General features: G+C 39.3%; 1 protein-coding gene across 3 annotated transcripts in view; it reads left to right on the top strand.

Annotated features, from left to right (window-relative positions):
* F8 (coagulation factor VIII) overlaps positions 1-17,131 on the top strand; it is a 146,745-nt gene that overhangs the window by 15,944 nt on the left and 113,670 nt on the right. For all 3 annotated transcript variants that reach the window (XM_040743928.1, XM_040743927.1, XM_040743926.1), the window contains exons 5-8: positions 3,730-3,798; positions 5,444-5,560; positions 14,763-14,984; positions 16,166-16,421. In XM_040743928.1, the coding sequence (XP_040599862.1) occupies positions 3,730-3,798; positions 5,444-5,560; positions 14,763-14,984; positions 16,166-16,421 (664 nt within the window). The remainder of the gene's footprint in view (positions 1-3,729; positions 3,799-5,443; positions 5,561-14,762; positions 14,985-16,165; positions 16,422-17,131) is intronic.

Raw genomic sequence — 17,131 nt, 5'->3', positions numbered from 1 at the left:
AAACTCCTGTAAATAAGTAAGTTGCAGGACTCAAGATCAACATATGCAAATCAGTTGTACTCAACATACTATCAAAGAATAATTAGAAACAATTTGCTCATATTCATCATTTTTTATTTATTTTACATACCACCCACAGTTTCTCCTCCCTCTTCTCCTGTTCCCTACCCCCACCTCTTTTCTTACCCCTCCCCATCCACTCCTCCTCCATCTCCATTCAGATGGAAATCATCAAAGCATGGTATATCAAGTTGAGGCATGACCAAGCTCTTACTCCTCCATCAAGGCTGAACAAGGCATCCCACCATAGGGAAAAGGTTCCAAAGAGCCAGCTCATACATCAGGGATGGGACGGGTCCTGGTCCCACTGCTAGGGTCCCTACAAAAGACCAAGTTACATAACTGTCACCCAGATGCCGAGGGCCTAGGTTAGTCCCATGCTGGCTCCCAATCTGTCAAGAGTGTGTGGGCTTCCACAAGCTCAGGTCAGTTGTCTGAGTTTCCCCATTGTGATCTTGACATCCCCTCCTTGCTCATATAATCTCTCTACCCTTTCTTCACTGGATTCCCAGAGCTCATCCCAGTTCTTGGGTGTGGATCTCTGCATCTGCTTCCATCAGATATTGAATGAAGGCTCTATGATAACAATTAGGGTAGTCACCAATATGATTACAGGAGAAGGCCAGTTCAGGCACCCTCTCCACTATTGTAGGAGTCTTAGCTGGGGTAATCCTTGAGAGTTCCTGGCACCAGGTTTCTCCCTAACTCCATAATGGTCTTCTCTATAATGATATCTCTTTCATTATTCTCCCCTCATTCCTGCCCCCAACTCAACCATCCTGATCTCCCATATTCCCATCCCCTATACCCTTGCCTATACTCCCCTCTGCCCCCAGTTTACACAGGACATCTCATCTAATTCATCTTCCCAGGGAGATCTATGTGTCCCTCTTAGGGTCCTCTTTGTTACCTAGCTTCTCTGGGGCTGAGGATTTATAGCCTAGTTATCCTTTGCTTTACATGTAATATCCACTTATGAGTGAGTACATATTGTAATTGCCTTTCTGAGTCTGGGAAACAAATTTTTAAAAAGAATACAATTGCACACAAAAATTTAAAACTTAAAAAAGTATCATTGCCTGCAAAGTTAAAACTATAGAATGTAAGTGAAAGAAATCAAAGGCTTAAGTGGAGAAACACTAAGCTCATGGATGTGCTGATTAGTTTTTTTTGTCAGCTTGAAATAAACTAGTCATATGAGAGAGAGAAGAAAATGCCTTCATAAGGTTATCCTGTAAGGCATTTTCTTAAAGATTGATATGAGAAAACCTAGCCCACTGGCAGGTGATCCTGGATGCTATGGTAACACTGGTGAGAACAGATATCTTTACTATGTTGAATATTGTAGGTTTCTATTGCTGTGATAAACACCATGACCAAAAGTAAGTTAGGGTGTTCAGCTTACAGTTGTTATATTAGCTAAACATATTTTTTGTTAAATAATAGAGTTTATTAATCACTCTACCCTAATTTATAACTTGTTATACAGCTGAACTATTGTTACACATTCCTCAAAAGTTAATGAAATAGGATAGACAGGCCAGTAGATTCACAAAAAGCTGATTTGGTATAAAATACAGTCAATGGAGAAACGGTAATTTCTTCTACAAATGGTGTTAGAATAACTATATTCACATGCAAAAATGAATCACAACGAAATCATTCTCCTTATATAAATACTAAAACAAAACAGTTTAATGTCTTAAAATATGAAATGTAATACCTTAAACTTTTTAGGAAGCTTAGCAGAAAGTCTTCATTATTGGGAAAAGAGAGGGTTCTAGAGCTGATTCCAAAATGCCATTAAAAGTCACACACACACACACACACACACACACACACACACACACACACACAACCCCATGAAAGTGGGAGGGGGAATTGTTGGAAAGAAAGGTATCAGTAGCAGAGGATGAGATGAATAACTGGTAGGTAAAGTGACTAATATTCATTACATACATGTATGAAGCTGACAACAAATTGAAAAGAATGTGAGTGTATAAACTGGACTGTGTAAAAATAAATAACATTTGCTTTGTGAAATATACTGTTAGGAGAATGGGGGAGAAAGCCAGGCATGGCAACACATCTATACCAACATACGAATGCACACACACACACACACACACACACACACACACACCACATAAACATATACACACAATTAAAAAACTATATTGATAAATGTTTAAAATGTGAGTTTAGTTGTTTTTACCTATAACTTTTACTCCTTTGCAATTACATAACTATAAAAGTTATAAGAGCAATAGAGAATTACTACATTAATTGCCAGATTCACATTTCATTTACAATGCTTACTGTTTTGTTATTTTTTGCTATGAAATCTCTGTAGCTATTGATTGATCTATCAATCAATCTATATCCATGAATATTATTTGGGCTTGTATTTTTGTTTTTAAATTCCATTTTCTACCAATTCAGTTTTTTAATTTTACAAAAATAATTATTTAGAAGAAATTGGAAACTTAAATAACTATTGTTTCAAACCTGGGACAAATGGCTGAGATACCTATTTAATGTAGAGGGAGAACCTGGCCTCTAGGTTCTCCCAGGATCCCTCAGTCCCTACCTGTTACAGGGTATGGCTTGCCTACCCTGCCATCTACCCTGAACTCTCCAGCCAAGGGCTGGGCTACCCTTCCCCCACAGGCTCTTCCCTATATAATCCAGACATTTAGTTACCCTTACATTTTGGACCTTTGGTCTCCTGGCTGCTGCACTTGGTTTCCTTCTCCTCTCCCTTCCCCTACCACATGGCTCAGCTCAGTTTTGTTATATCCTTTCTGGACTTTCCTAGGTGGCCCTGCCTCTGGCTATATTCTCCCACATATCTATAATAAAGTTTCTCCTTCAACATATGTAGGAGAATTTATATCCTTTTCTTTTATTTTCTTTTTTTCATTCAATAGCCACAGTTTTCATTTTAGAAACATCAGTTTAAAAGACCTTACATCAAACAGCATTACAGCAAAATAAACATTAGGAAAAGGACTTAATTTTTTTCATTTTCTATTTTTTTTAATTTATTTTACATTCCAACCACAGTTCTGCCTTCCACCCCTCCTCCCACCCCCCTTGCCTCCACCCTAGCCCACCCCTAGTCCACTCCTCCTCACAGGTAAGGACTCCCATGAGGAGTCAAGAAAGTCTGACACAATCGGTTGTTGCAGGGCCAAGCCCCTCTCCCATACATTAAGACTGAGCATTGCATCCCACCATGGGGAGTGGGCTCTAACAAGCTAGTTCATGTACCAGGATTATGTCGTGATCCTACTGCCACTGAGCATGGCATCTCACCATAGGGAATGAGCTCCAACAAGCTAGCTCATGCACCAGGTTTGTGTTGTGGTCTTACTGCCAGGGTTCTCTCAGATATTTCAACCTTCACAACCGTCTCCCACATGCAGAGGGCCTAGTTCAGTCCCCTGGAGTCTCTACGGTTGTAGGCCTAGAGTTCATAAGTTTCCATGAGTTTGGTTCACCTGTCTCTGTAGATTTCTCCATCATGATCTTGATCTCCCTTGCTCAGCTACTCCAATGTGACCATTTTTTATGCTCAAATGGTTTGTGAAGAAATGTCTCCTCTGTGTGGCAATTTTCTACAATGCCATTTTAAATGGAAAATAAATGCTCTCACTTCTTTTTCAGGAAGTCTCTCCAAAGAAAGAACACAGATGTTGCACCAATTTGTACTACTTTTTGCTGTGTTCGATGAAGGTAAGTGAGAGCCAATCACATATTTGAATTCTTAAATGAACTCAAATATATAGCAAGAACATTTATTCCATGTTGGAGAAAGTGGGCTCCGTGTGTTCACAAAAAGTTTATGTTGATTATAGGAAGACCACAAACTGTATTACTGTTCAGGAGTGAGAAATGGGGGATGAGAATGGCTCTAAGACAAAAATGCAACCTAAATTCCAATTGCATCTTGGTTTTAGGTAATAAATACTTTTGGCTCTACTTCTTAAATATCTTTTAAAATCTTCTGTTCCATTTTAATCATTTATTTGTATGACTTTGGGGAGAGAGGCAGTGTTCATGCCATGATGCTTGTGTGGAGGTCAAAGGACAACTTGTGGAATTCAGTTCTCTCCTTCCACCATGTGGGTTGCAGGTAGGTCACCAGGCTTGGTGTCAGGGACTTTACCCACAGAGAATTCTTGCTAGTCCCTAAATATCTTCTTTTAATTATTATCTATTGCTAAGTACACAACAATAGACAAATTACTTCACTCTCTCTGCCTTATCTTCCTCACATCTAAAATTAAATAGTAGTGTTTTTTCATAGTTTTGTTGCAGGAATTAATTGATATCAATTAAGTAATTCAGAACACTGTGTGGCAGAATAGGTATATAATCCTCTCTCCCCTTTTATCCACTTGCACTGTTATCTTCTTATTTGAGGTCATATCATCTTTATCCTGAGTAGTATTTTTTCTTTTTTACATTCTATTTTTTATGATTTATTTCTTTAAGTTTCATTATACATTCCAACCCCAGTTCTCCCCCATCCCTCCTCCTGCCCTCCCTCACCTCTCCCCAAAGCCCACACTGTCCACTTCTCCCAACAGGTAAGAGCTACCATGAGGAGTCAACAAAGTCTGGCACATAAAGGTGGGGCAGGACCAAACCCTTCTCCCATGCATTAAGGCTGAGCATGGCATCCCACCATAAGAGATGGACTCCAACAAGCTAGCTCATGTACCAGGGTTAGAGAGTTCGAGCTTCACAACCATCTCCCACATATGGACGGCCTAGTTCAGTCCCATGCAGTCTCCACCAGCTTGTTTCAACTGTCTCTGTAGATTTCTCCATCATGATCTTGACCTCACTTGCTCATATATTCCCTCCTCCCTCTCTTCGAATGGATATCCTGGAGCTCAGCATAATGCTTGGCTGTGTATCTCTGCATCTGGTTCCATCTATCTTTAATAAAGCAGCCCAAGTAATTTTCAGGGCTTCAGATTTTGTTAGTTTTGGAGAGGAGGTTGAGAAGCCGTCAAGTTCCTGGGGTTTCCTTCCTACAAAATGGGATGAAGCAATTTATGATAGGTCAAGGACTGACAACCCTTTTAAATCTAAAATATAACTTGAAAAATCAAATTCTTGTGACTCAAACTAACCAGTATTCTTCCTTCTCCTAGTATTATGTTCCATTATTCTTCCCCACTATCATTATGACCAAATATAGGGAGAGAGAACTGGTTTGAAAAAAATGTAAACTCAGGTTTGTACCAACTGTGCTGAAAAAAATTCAGTGTGAATAGTCTGTGTCACAAAGGAGGAAAAGAAAGAAGGAATGAGGGAGCAAATTCATGAAACAGAGTTAAGTTGACTTTACCCACCCCTCCTTCATCAGGGAAGAGCTGGCATTCAGAAACAAAGGATTCCTTCACACAGGCTATGGATTCAACATCTACTGGAGCCTTGCCTAAAATGCACACAGTCAACGGCTATGTAAACAGGTCTCTGCCAGGTATGTACATGACTGCTCAACAATCATCAGGGTTTTAGGAACTCAAAAACGCTCTTTTCTCTGGCTCTCAGAAAGTTCTGCAGCCAAGTAATAGGTTCACTAAATTCTAGCCTCTGTTTTTGGTTGCTTGTTTGTTTAAATATAGCAGCTGATTCCTCTTTAAATAGCTCCCAAATTAAGGCCCTTTCCTTTTACTTAAATAAGTAGATGTTCAGGATGAACATATATTTAAGAGGAACTGGAAACATGGGGGCAATATACAAAGGTTATAAAAAATAATACCAAAGGAGACTTTCAGGATGAACAGATATTTAAGAGGAACTGGAAACATTAGAGAAATATACAAAGACAATAAAAATAATCCCAAAGGAGAAAAATAAGACCATGAGAACAAATAGATGTTCATAAAATTAGAAATATGATTGTCAAAATACAAACAATGGCAAGTAGATGGATAAAATCTCCAATAAAGTAATCAAGAGTTTAAAAGGTTGAGAATGCATTTTATTTTTATATATTTTTAAAATTTCATTTCACAGTCCAACCACAGTTCAGCTTCTTACCCTCCTCCCTCCCCTGTCACCTACCTCCCAGCCCACCCCCTGCCACGCCTCCCATAGGGTAAGGCTTTCCTTGGTGAGTAAATAAAGCCTGGCATATTAAGTTGAGGCAGGACCATGCTCATTCCCACTGCATTAAAACTGAGTATGGCATCCCACCACAGGGAATGGGCTCCACCAAGCTAAATACTGGTCCTACTTCCAGGGGCCCCTCAGATAGACCAAGCTTCACAACTGTCTCCCACATACAAAGGGCCTACTTCAGTCCCATAGTTGTCCGTCTAGAGTTCATGAGTTTCCACGAGCTTGGTTCAGCTGTCTCTGTAGATTTTCCTGTCACGATCTTGAACTCCCTTGCTTATGTATTCCCTCCTTCCTCCCTTCAACTGCATTCCTGGAGCTCTGGCTGGTGCTGAGTTGTGGATCTTTGCATTTGGTTCCATCAATTACTAGATGAAGGCCCTATGATTATAGTTGGGGTATTCATCAGTCTGATTATAGGAAAAGGCAACTCCAAGCACCCTCTCCACTTTTGCTAGGAGACTTACCTGGGGTCATCCTTGTGGATTCCTGGGAGTTTCCCTAGCACCAAGTTTCTCCCTAACCACATAATGGCTCCCTGTGTCAAGATAACTCTTTCATTGTTCTCCCACTCAGTCCCTCCCTCAACTTGACCGTCCCATTGCCTCATGTCCTCATCCCCCATACCCCCTCCACTGTCCCCCAGTTTACCCAGGACATCTTATCTAATTCCCTTTCCCAGGGTGATCAATGCGTCCCTCTTAGGGTACTCCTTGTGACCTAGCTTCTCTAGAGCTATGGATCGTGGTCTGGTTAACCTTTGATTTATATCTGCTATTCACTTATGAAGGAGTACATACCACGTTTGTCTTTCTGAGTCTGGGTTACCTTACTGAGGATGGCCTTTTCTAGTTCCATCCATTTGCCTGCAAATTTCATGATGTCATTGTTTTTTAAAGCTCAGTAAGACTTCATTGTGTAAATGTACCACATTTTCTTTATGCATTATTTGGGTGAGGGGCATCTAGGTTGTTTCCAGACTCTGGCTATTATGAACAATTCTGTTATGAACATAGCTGAGTAAGTATCCTTGTGGTATGATTTAGCATCCTTTGGATATATGCCGAAGAATGGTACTACTAGGTATTGAAGCAGATTGACTCCCATTTTTTTCTGAGACACCACCATACTGGTTTCCAAAGTGGCTGTACAAGTTTACATATCCACCAGCAGTGGAGGAGTGTTCCCCTGACTCTACATCCTCTCCAACATAAGCTGTCCTCAGTATTTTTTATCTTAGCCATTCTGGCAGGTGTAAGATGGTGTCTCAGAATTGTTTTGATTTGCATTTCCCTGATGGCTAAGGATGTTGAGTACTTAAGTGTCTATCAACCATTTTAGACTCCTATATTGAGAATTCTCTGTTTAGCTCTGTACCCAATTTAAAAAATTGGATTATGTGGTATTTGGATGCTTAGTTTCAAGAGTTCTTTATATATTTGGAGATCAGCCCTCTGTCAGATGTGGGGTAGATGAAGATCTTTCCCATTCTGTAAGCTGTTTGTTTTGTCTAATTGGCAGTGTCCTTTGCCTTACAGAAGCATCTCAGTTTCAGGAGTTCCCATTAATTGATTGTTGCTTTCAGTGTCTATACTACTGATGTTATATATAGCAAGTGGTCTCCTGTGCCCATGTATTCAAGGCTACTTCCTACTTTCTCTTCTATCAGGTTCAGGGTTACTGGGTTTCTGTTGAAGTCTTTGATCAACTTGGACTTGAGTTTTGTGCAAGGTGATAGATATGGATATATTTGTAGTCTTGTACATGTTTACATCCAGTTATGCCAGCACCCTTTGTTGAAGATGCTTCCCTTTTTCTATTGTACCATTTTGCTTTTTGTCAAAAATATGGTGTTCATGGGTGTGTGGATTAGTGGCAAGGTCTTCAATTCAATTCCATTGGTCATTGTGTCTGTATTTATGCCAATACCAAGCTGTTTTTACTACTGTATCTCTATAGTAGAGCTTTTAAATCAGTGATGGTGATGTTTCTAGAAGTTCCTTTATTTTACAGAATTGTTTTGCTCTTCTTGATTTTTTGGTTTTTCCATATGAAATTCAGTATTGTTCTTTCAAAGTCTGTGAAGAATTTTCCTGGGGATTTCACTGAATCTGTAGATTGCTTTTGATAAGATTGTGATTTCATTATATTGATCCTACTTACCCAAGAGCATAGGAGATCTTTCCATTTTCTGATATCCTTTTCAATTTCTTTCTTCAGAGGCTTAAAGTTCTTGTTATATCTTTCCCTTGCTTGGTTAGATTTCCACAGGATATTTTATATTATTTGTGGCTATTATGAATGGTGAGGGTTTTCTTTCTTGTTTTTCTTATTGTTTGTATATAGGAGGGCTACTGATGTCTTTGAGTTGATCTTGCATCCTGCCACATTATCAGTTGTAGAAGTTCCCTGGTAGAACTTTTGGAGTCACTTATGTGTACTATCACATCATCTGCAAATAGTGATAGTTTGAATTCTTCCTTTCCAGTTTGTATCCCCTTGATCTCCTTTTGTTGTCTTATTGCTCTAGCTAGAACTTCAAGTATTGTATTGAATATATATGGAGAGAATGGACAGCCTTGTCTTGTTCCTGATTTTAGTAGAATCACGTTGAGTTTCTCTCCATTTAACTTGATGTTGGCTGTCGAGTTGCTGTAAATTGCCTTTAGTATGTTTAGGTATATTCCTTGTATCCCTTATCTCTCCAAGACCCTTATCATAAAGGGGTTTTTGATGCATCTAATGAGATGATCATGTGTTTTTTAATGTCTATATGGTGGATTACATTGACAGATTTCTATATGTTGAACCACCCTGTATCTCCAGGATGATGCCTACTTGGTCATGGTGCATGATTTTTCGATGTGTTATTAGATTTGGTTTGCCTGTATTTTATTGAGTATTTATGCATCAATGTTCATGAGGGGGATTGGTCTGCAGTTCCCTTTCTTTGTTGCATGTTTGTGTGGTTTGGGTACCAGGGTAACTGTAGCCTCATAAAAGGAGTTTGGCAATGTTCTTTCTGTTTCTATTGTGTGGAACAATTTGAGGAGTATTGGTATTAGCTCTTATTTGAAATTCTGGTAGAATTCTGTGCTGAAGCCATCTGGTCCAAAGCATTTTTTTGGTTGGGAGAGTTTTGATGGTTGCTTCTATTTCCTTAGGGGTCATAGGTCTCTTTAAACTGTCTGTCTGGTCTTGATTTAACTTTGGCATATGGTACCTGTCCAGAAAATTGTCCACTTATTCTAAATTTTCCAATTCGGTGTTGTACATATTTTTGAAGTATGACCTGATGATTCTCTGGATTTCCTTCCTCTCTGTCTGTTGTTATATTCCCCTTGTCATTTCTGATTTTGTTAATTTGAATATTCTCCCTCTGCCTTTTGGTTAGGTTGGATAAGTGTTTGTCTATCTTGTTCATTTTCTTGGAGAACCAACTCTTTGTTTCATTGATTCCTTGTATTATTCTCTTTGCTTCTATTTTTATTTCAGCCTGCCCTCATTTTGATTATTTCCTGGTGTCTACTCCTCCTGGGTGAGTTTGCTTCTTTTTGTTCTAGAGCTTTCAGTGTGCTGTTAAGTCACTAGTGTTAAGATTTCTCTAACTTCTTCATGTAAGCACTTGGTGCTTGAACTTTCCCCCATTGCACTGCTTTCATTGTATCTCATAAATTGGGGTATGTTGTGTGGTCATTTTCCTTGAATTTTAGGAAATAATTTCTTTATTTATTCCTCGGCCCAGGGGTGATTCAGTTGAGCACTATTCAGTTTCCATGAGTTTGTAGGCTTTCTGTAATTTGCATTGTTTTTAATTCTAACTTTAAGTCATGGTGATCAGATAAGAAACAGGGAGTTATTATCAGTTGATATTTACTTTATGACAATGTATGTGGTCAATTTTAGAGAAGGTTCCATGAGGTGCTGCAAAGAAGGTATATTCATTTCTCTGTGTGTGGAATGTTCTATAGATATCTGTTAAGTAAATTGGAGTCATAACATCTGCTCATTTCTTTATTTTTCTGTTAATTTTCTGTCTGGCAGATTTATCCATTGGTGAGAGTAGACTGTTGAAGCCTCCCACTATTAGTGTGTGGGATTTGATGTGGGATTTAAGTTTTAGTAATGTTTCTTTTACAAATGTGGGTGCCCTTGTATTTGGGGTAAAATATTCAGAATGGAGACTTCATCTTGATGGATTTATTCTGTGATGAATATGAAATGCACTTCTTCATCTCTCTCTTTTTTTTAGTTTTACGAGACAGGGTTTCTCTGTATTGCTTTGGAGGCTGTCGGTCCAGCCCGGCCTCGAACTCACAGTGATCTGCCTGCCTCTGCCTCCCAAGTGCTGGGATTAAAGGCGTGTGCCACCATTGCCTGGCTTCTTCATCTCTTTTGATTAATTTTAGATTAAAGTCTATTTTGTTATATATTAGATCAACTATACCATCTTGCTTCTTGGGTCCATTTAATTGGAAAGTCTTTTCCCAACACTTTACTCTTAGGTAATATCTGTCTTTGAAGTTGAGTTGCCTTTCTTGTATGCAGCAGAAGGATGGATCCTGTTTTTGTATCCATTCTGTTAACCTATGTCTTTTTTTTTTGAGGTAAATTGAGTTCATTGATATTAAGGGATATTAATGACCAGTGAATTTTTATACTTTCATTTTTATTTAAATTAGAAACAATCTTATTTTACATATCAATCCCAGGTCCCTCCCCCTCCTATCCTCCCATGCCCCCCACCAATCCCTCATCTCATCCCCCATCTATTCCCCAGGAAGGGTGAGGTCTTACATGAGGGATCATCAAATCTCTCACATCATTTGGGGCAGGGCCTAGGCCCTCCCTCATGTATCTAGGCTGAGAGGGTATCAATTCATGCGGAAATGAGCTTCCAAAGACCATTTGTGCACTAGGGATAAATTCTGGTTCCACTGCCAGAGGCCCCATAGACTACCCAGACCTCCCAGTTGACACCCACATTCAGGGGCCTAGTTCGGTTCTATGTTGTTTCCCATCTAGCCGACTGGGGTCTTGAGCTCCTACTTGCTCAGGTCAGCAGTTTGTGTGGGTTTCCTCATCATGGTTTTGACCCCTTTGCTCATCACTCCTCCCTCTCTACAACTGGATTCCAGGATTTCTGCTCAGTGTTTAGATGTAGATCTTTGTTTGTACTTTCAACATCTCCTGGACGAAGGCTCTAGGATGGCATGTAAGGTAGTCATCAATCTCATTATAGGGGAAGGGCATTTAAGGTAGCCTCTTCACTATTGCTTAGATTCTTAGTTGGGGTCATCCTTGTAGATCTCTGGACATTTCCCTTGTGCCAGATTTCTCTTTAAACCTATAATGGCTCCCTTTATTATGGTATCTCTTTCCTTGCTCTCCTCTATTCTTCCCTCAACTCAATCTTTCTGATCCCTCATGTTCTCCTCCAGCTTCTTCTTCTCCCCTCTTCTTTCTCCTACCTCCCTCCACATCTCTCAATTTGTTCAGGAGATCTTGTCCCTTTCCACTTCTCTGGGGGACCATGCATGTCTCTCTTAGGGTCCTCCTTGTTTCCTAGCTTCTCTGGCAGTGTAAATTGTAAGCTGATAATCCTTTGCTCTATGTCTAAAATCCATATGTGAGTGAGTACACACTATGCTTGTCTTTCTGTGACTGGGTTACCTCACTCAGGATGGTATCTTCTAGTTCTATCCATTTGACTGAGAATTTCAAGAGTTCATTGTTTTTTTTCCTCTGAGTAGTATTCCACTGTGAAAATGTACCACATTTTCCTTATCCATTCTTCCTTTGAGAGCATCTAGGTTGCTTTAAGGTTCTGGCTATTACAAATAATGCTGCTATGAACGTAGTTGAACACATGTCCTTGTGTATATCCTTTGGGTATATGCCTAAAAGTTGAATAGTTAGATCTTCAGGTAGACTGATTCACATTTTCCTGAGAAACCACCATAGTGATTTCCAACGTGGCTGTACAAGTTTGCATTCCCACCATCTGTGGAGGAGTATTCCCTTTTCTCCACATCCTCTCCAGCATAAACTGTCGTTGATTTTTTTTATTTTAGCCATTCTGACAGTGTAATATGGTATCTCAGAGTTGTTTTGATTTATACTTTCCTGATGGCTACAGAGGTTGAGCAGTTTCTTAAGTGTCTCTCAGCCATTTTAGATTCCTCTATTGAGAATTCTCTGTTTAGTTCTATACCTTACTTTTTAATTGGATTATTTGGTGTTTTGGTGGCTAGCTTCTTGAGTTCTTTGTATATTTTGGAAATCAGCCCTCTGTCAGATATGGGGTTGTTGAAGATCTTTTCTCATTCTGCGGGCTGTCGTTTTGTCTTGTTGCCTGTGCCCTTTGCCTTATAGAAGAAGCTTCTCAGTTTTAGGAGGTCCCATTAATTGTTGATCTCAGTGTCTGTGCTCCTGGCATTATATCCAGGAAGTTGACTAGTGATTTTTAATTCCTTTTATTTTTTGGTGGTGGTGGTGGTGGTGTGTGTGTGTGTGTGTGTGTTTCCCTTCTTTGGGGTTTGCTCAAATGGGATTATCTATTGCCTGTGTTTTCATGAGTATAGCTAACTTTCTTGGGTTGGAGTTTTCCTTCTAGTGCTTTCTGTAGGGCTGGGTTTGTAGATAGGTATTGTTTAAATCTTGTTTTAATATGGAATATCTTGTTTTCCCCATCTACAGTAATTGAAAGTTTTGCTGGACATAGTTGTGTGGGTTGGCGTCCATGATCTCTTAGGTCTGCACAATATCTGTCCAGGACCTTCTGACTTTGAGGGTCTCCTTTGAGAAGTCAGGCGTTACTCTGATGGGTCTGATTTTATATGTTACTTGTCTTTTTCCTTTGCAGCTGTCAGTATTCTTTCTTTATTCTGTATATTTAGTGTTTTGATTAATAATGGCAAGGAGACTTTTTTTGGGTCCAGTCTGTTTGGCGTTCCATAAGCTTCTGGTATGTTCATAGGCATGTCCTTCTCTAGGTTGGGAAAATTTTATTCTATGATTTTCTTGCATATATTTTTATGTCTTTGAGCTGGTATTCTTTTCCTTCTATCCCTATTATTCTTAGGTTTGGTCTTTTCATGGAGCCCCAGATTTCCTGGATGTTTTGTGTTAAGACTTTGTTGGATTTAACTTTTTTCTGACTGACAAATCTATTTCCTCTACTGTTTCTTCAATGCCTGAGATTTGCTCTTCCATCTTTTGCTCCATGTTGGTTATGCTTGCATCTGTAGTGCCTGATTGTTTACCCAGATTTACCATTTCCAGAATTCCCTCAGCTTGTGTTTTCTTTATTGCTCCTATTACAATTGTCAGTTTTCTTTAAGATATTTATTCATTTCTTCCAAGTTTTTGCTTGATTTTTGATTTCTTTAAGGGAATTTTTCATTTCCTCTTTAAATGCCTCTATCATCTTCATAAAGTTAATTTACAGCCATTATTTTTAAGGTCATTTCCTTCTGCTTCTTCTGCATTGAGATGTTCAGATCTTGCTGCTGTATAACCACTATGTTCTGATGGAGCCATATTGCTCTCTAAGTTTTTGAAAGTATTGTTGTTACACTGGTGTCTACCCTTCTCTTCCTCCAGTCAGTGCAGGCAGTGTCTGTTCTTATTGGTCCATATCAGTGTAGTCTGTATCTGTGTCTCAGGGAGGTGCTCTTGGTTCTATTGGTGCAGTCACTGTCTGTGTCTCAGGGAGTTGCTGACGTCTTGGGGGATAGGTGGGTTTGGGGATGAAGTGGAATTTATAGATTACAGAGCTTGAGAGTCTAATGGGGTGGGGGTGGAACAGCCTACACACAGAAGCCTTGCCTGATGACCCACTAATGTACCTGATATTGGTTAGGGAGGGTCCTGGATTTTGCCCTGGGATCTAGGACCTAGAGACTAGTCTGTTCAGCTGGGAGGTTAGCCACCTCTTGGTCTACTCAGTGCAGTCAGTCTGTTGAGAATACATTTTAAATTGACTTTAAGAAAACAATAAAAACATAAATGCTAAGAAATAAAAGATACAAATATTCAGAAATACTGTTACTATTGATATAAACAAAAACAGAACCCCACACAAAATTATAATTGTGACAATTTGGAGTGCCAAGATAAGATGCTTGAAGCTTTTCCTGGAAGAAATTGTTTATATATCAAGGAAAAGGAATTAGACCGACAACATAGTAGAGCAATATTTTAAAAGAGATCTAAGTGAAATATTGTTTTCAAGCTAGAATTTAGAGCCAAATGATGGGGAATAATAGAAAATGTTATCTGCCATGGAAGGCCTTAGCAACTGCTGAATATGTACTACAGCAAAACTAAAGAGGAAATTTAAAAAACATGTTCATGTTATTTGGCAGTATAATAGTCATTCATGGCTTTTGCAAGATCTGTTGGTTTGATAGTGACATAACTAACTACCTTCGTAACTTTATTTATAACTTAAGGTAGCAGTAAAATTTATAGTGTCCTTTTGTTCATCCTAAAAGCAAGTACTTTCAGTTTCAAGTTCCTTATTTCTTTGCCATAACTGTTTTATTCCCATTTTACAGGTCTGATTGGATGCCATAGGAAATCAGTCTACTGGCATGTGATTGGAATGGGCACCACCGCTGAAGTACACTCAATATTCCTCGAAGGTCACACATTTCTCGTTAGGAACCACCGTCAGGCTTCCTTGGAAATATCACCAATAACTTTTCTTACTGCTCAGACACTCTTGATAGATCTTGGACAGTTCCTGATATTTTGTCGTATCTCTTCCCATAAGCATGGTACTACTATTTTGGATCTTAAAATGAGTGTTATCAAATATTATGTTCTAATTTTAATGAAATTTCCTGGGCAGGGTGCAATACAATATGTTGCAGAAATGCCATTATAGAGTTAGGATTGCTAGATACCAACTGAAATCTTCTAGTGTAAATATTTTTATCTTGAGTATATAAGGACTTTATTGTTAGTACAAGAACATTGTGGGTTTTTAGTTAAATATCTGTGACAGAAGGAGGAGACATAGTTTAGAGATGAATGAGATAGGAAAAATGAAGGACAGTATGTTATTAGCTTTTCAGCCTGATCCCTTTAACAAAGCCTCAGTACTATGGGAAGAGATGAGAGATCTAAGGAAATGAGGTGTCACATGAAGGACTATTTGATAGAGGTTTTGCAATGAGCAAATATCCTGTGTAAACTAGTGTGCCTATAGTATCAATTCCTAATGTTGTAGGTAGTAGTTGTGCAGATTCATATCAAATAATCCTTTTACTTCCATTTTCTTCTTGTGTATTAACTTTGTTCATTTTTTTGTCATGGATCATCTAATAACTCTTTCTTAGTCATGTCCACCTAAGGCTTAGTCTGTTATGTTGCCAGAACAGAATATCAAAAATAGGGTAATTTATAATAAACAAAGTAATTGTTTCCCACAGTTCAAGAGGCCATGAAGTCCAATATCAAGATATTGTCATTTAATAGGGGCTTTATTTCTATGTTATAGTACAGAAAATGATATACATATGTAGAGTGTAGTCTTCCCACCATCCGCCTGGGCCCTGCCACAGTTGCGGTCCTCAAATGACACACAAGACAGTATATTAATTATGAAACTGTTGGCTGATTGCTTGTTTCTTACTGGCTAGCTCTGACTTAAGTATTTAACCCATAATTGTTAATCTAAGTATTTCTCTTAGCAGAGAAAAGGGTCCAGGCCTCTTACTCCTCTGGCCACCTACATGGTGTCTGTGTCTCTCTTTCCCAGAATCATCCTGGACTCCTAGTCCCATCTATCTTGCTTACCTATTGGCCAACAGTGATTTATTCAAACCAATCAGACACATTTTTACAGAATAACATCTCCCAACATACATGGTATAGGGGCTAAAGAGAAAGAATAAGAAAGAGGTAGGAAAGAAAGAAGCAATTTCCTGACAATGTTTGGGTTGTCTGACTACAGATGGCATGGAAGCTTATGTCAAAGTAGACAGCTGCCCTGAGGAACCCCAATGGCAAAAGAAAAATAATGAGGAAATGGAAGATTACGATGATGATCTTGATTCAGAAATGGACATGTTCATATTGGATGATGGCAACTCTCCTTTTATCCAAATTCGCTCGGTTGCCAAGAAGTACCCTAAAACATGGATACATTATATTTCTGCTGAGGAGGAAGATTGGGACTATGCTCCTTCAGTTCTCACCTCAGATGATGGGTAAACACCTTTGGACTCTTGATACTATCCTCCCCTACACTCAAATTCTTCTTACTTATTCAAACCAACAAATCCATAAGCCGTATTTAAGAGTTAGTATGTCATGGGATCAAATAGTAAGGATGTTTTGCTAGCCACCAATTCATCACTGTGGCAAAATGACAAACTTAACAACTTATAAATGGGAAAGGTTTGTTTTTTTAAAGTTGTTTTTATTTCATTTTGCATTCCAACCAGTTCTCCCTCTCACCACTCCTCCCAACCCAGCCCACCACACAAACACTCGTATCACAGGGGAAAGGCTTCCATGGGGGGGCGGTAAACAAAGCCAGGGCCATTAAGTTGATGAAGGACCAACCCCATCCACCCTGCATTAATGTTGAGCATAGCATCCCATCATAAGTAATGGGCTCCAACAAGATAGCTCATGCACCAGGGATAGACATTGGTCCTGCAATCAGGGGGGCCTCAGACAGACCCAGATGCACAATAGTCTTCCACATGCAGAGGGCCTAATTCTGTTGCATGGAGGTTCTATGGTTGTCAGTCTAGAGTTTCTGAGTTCCCATAAGTTTAGTTCAGCTCTCTCTGCAGATTTCCCTGACATGATATTGCCCTCCCTTGCTTATGTATTCCCTCCTCCCTCCCTTCAACTGCATTCCTGGAGCTCTGGCTGGTGCTGAGTTGTGGATCTTTGCATTTGGTTCCAT

This window comes from Mesocricetus auratus, unplaced genomic scaffold (genome assembly GCF_017639785.1).
Source record: "Mesocricetus auratus isolate SY011 unplaced genomic scaffold, BCM_Maur_2.0 Super-Scaffold_100003, whole genome shotgun sequence".
Classification (NCBI taxonomy): Eukaryota; Metazoa; Chordata; class Mammalia; order Rodentia; family Cricetidae; genus Mesocricetus; species Mesocricetus auratus.
Note: the sequence above shows the minus strand (reverse complement) of the source record. Positions and strands in the feature narration are given on the sequence as shown.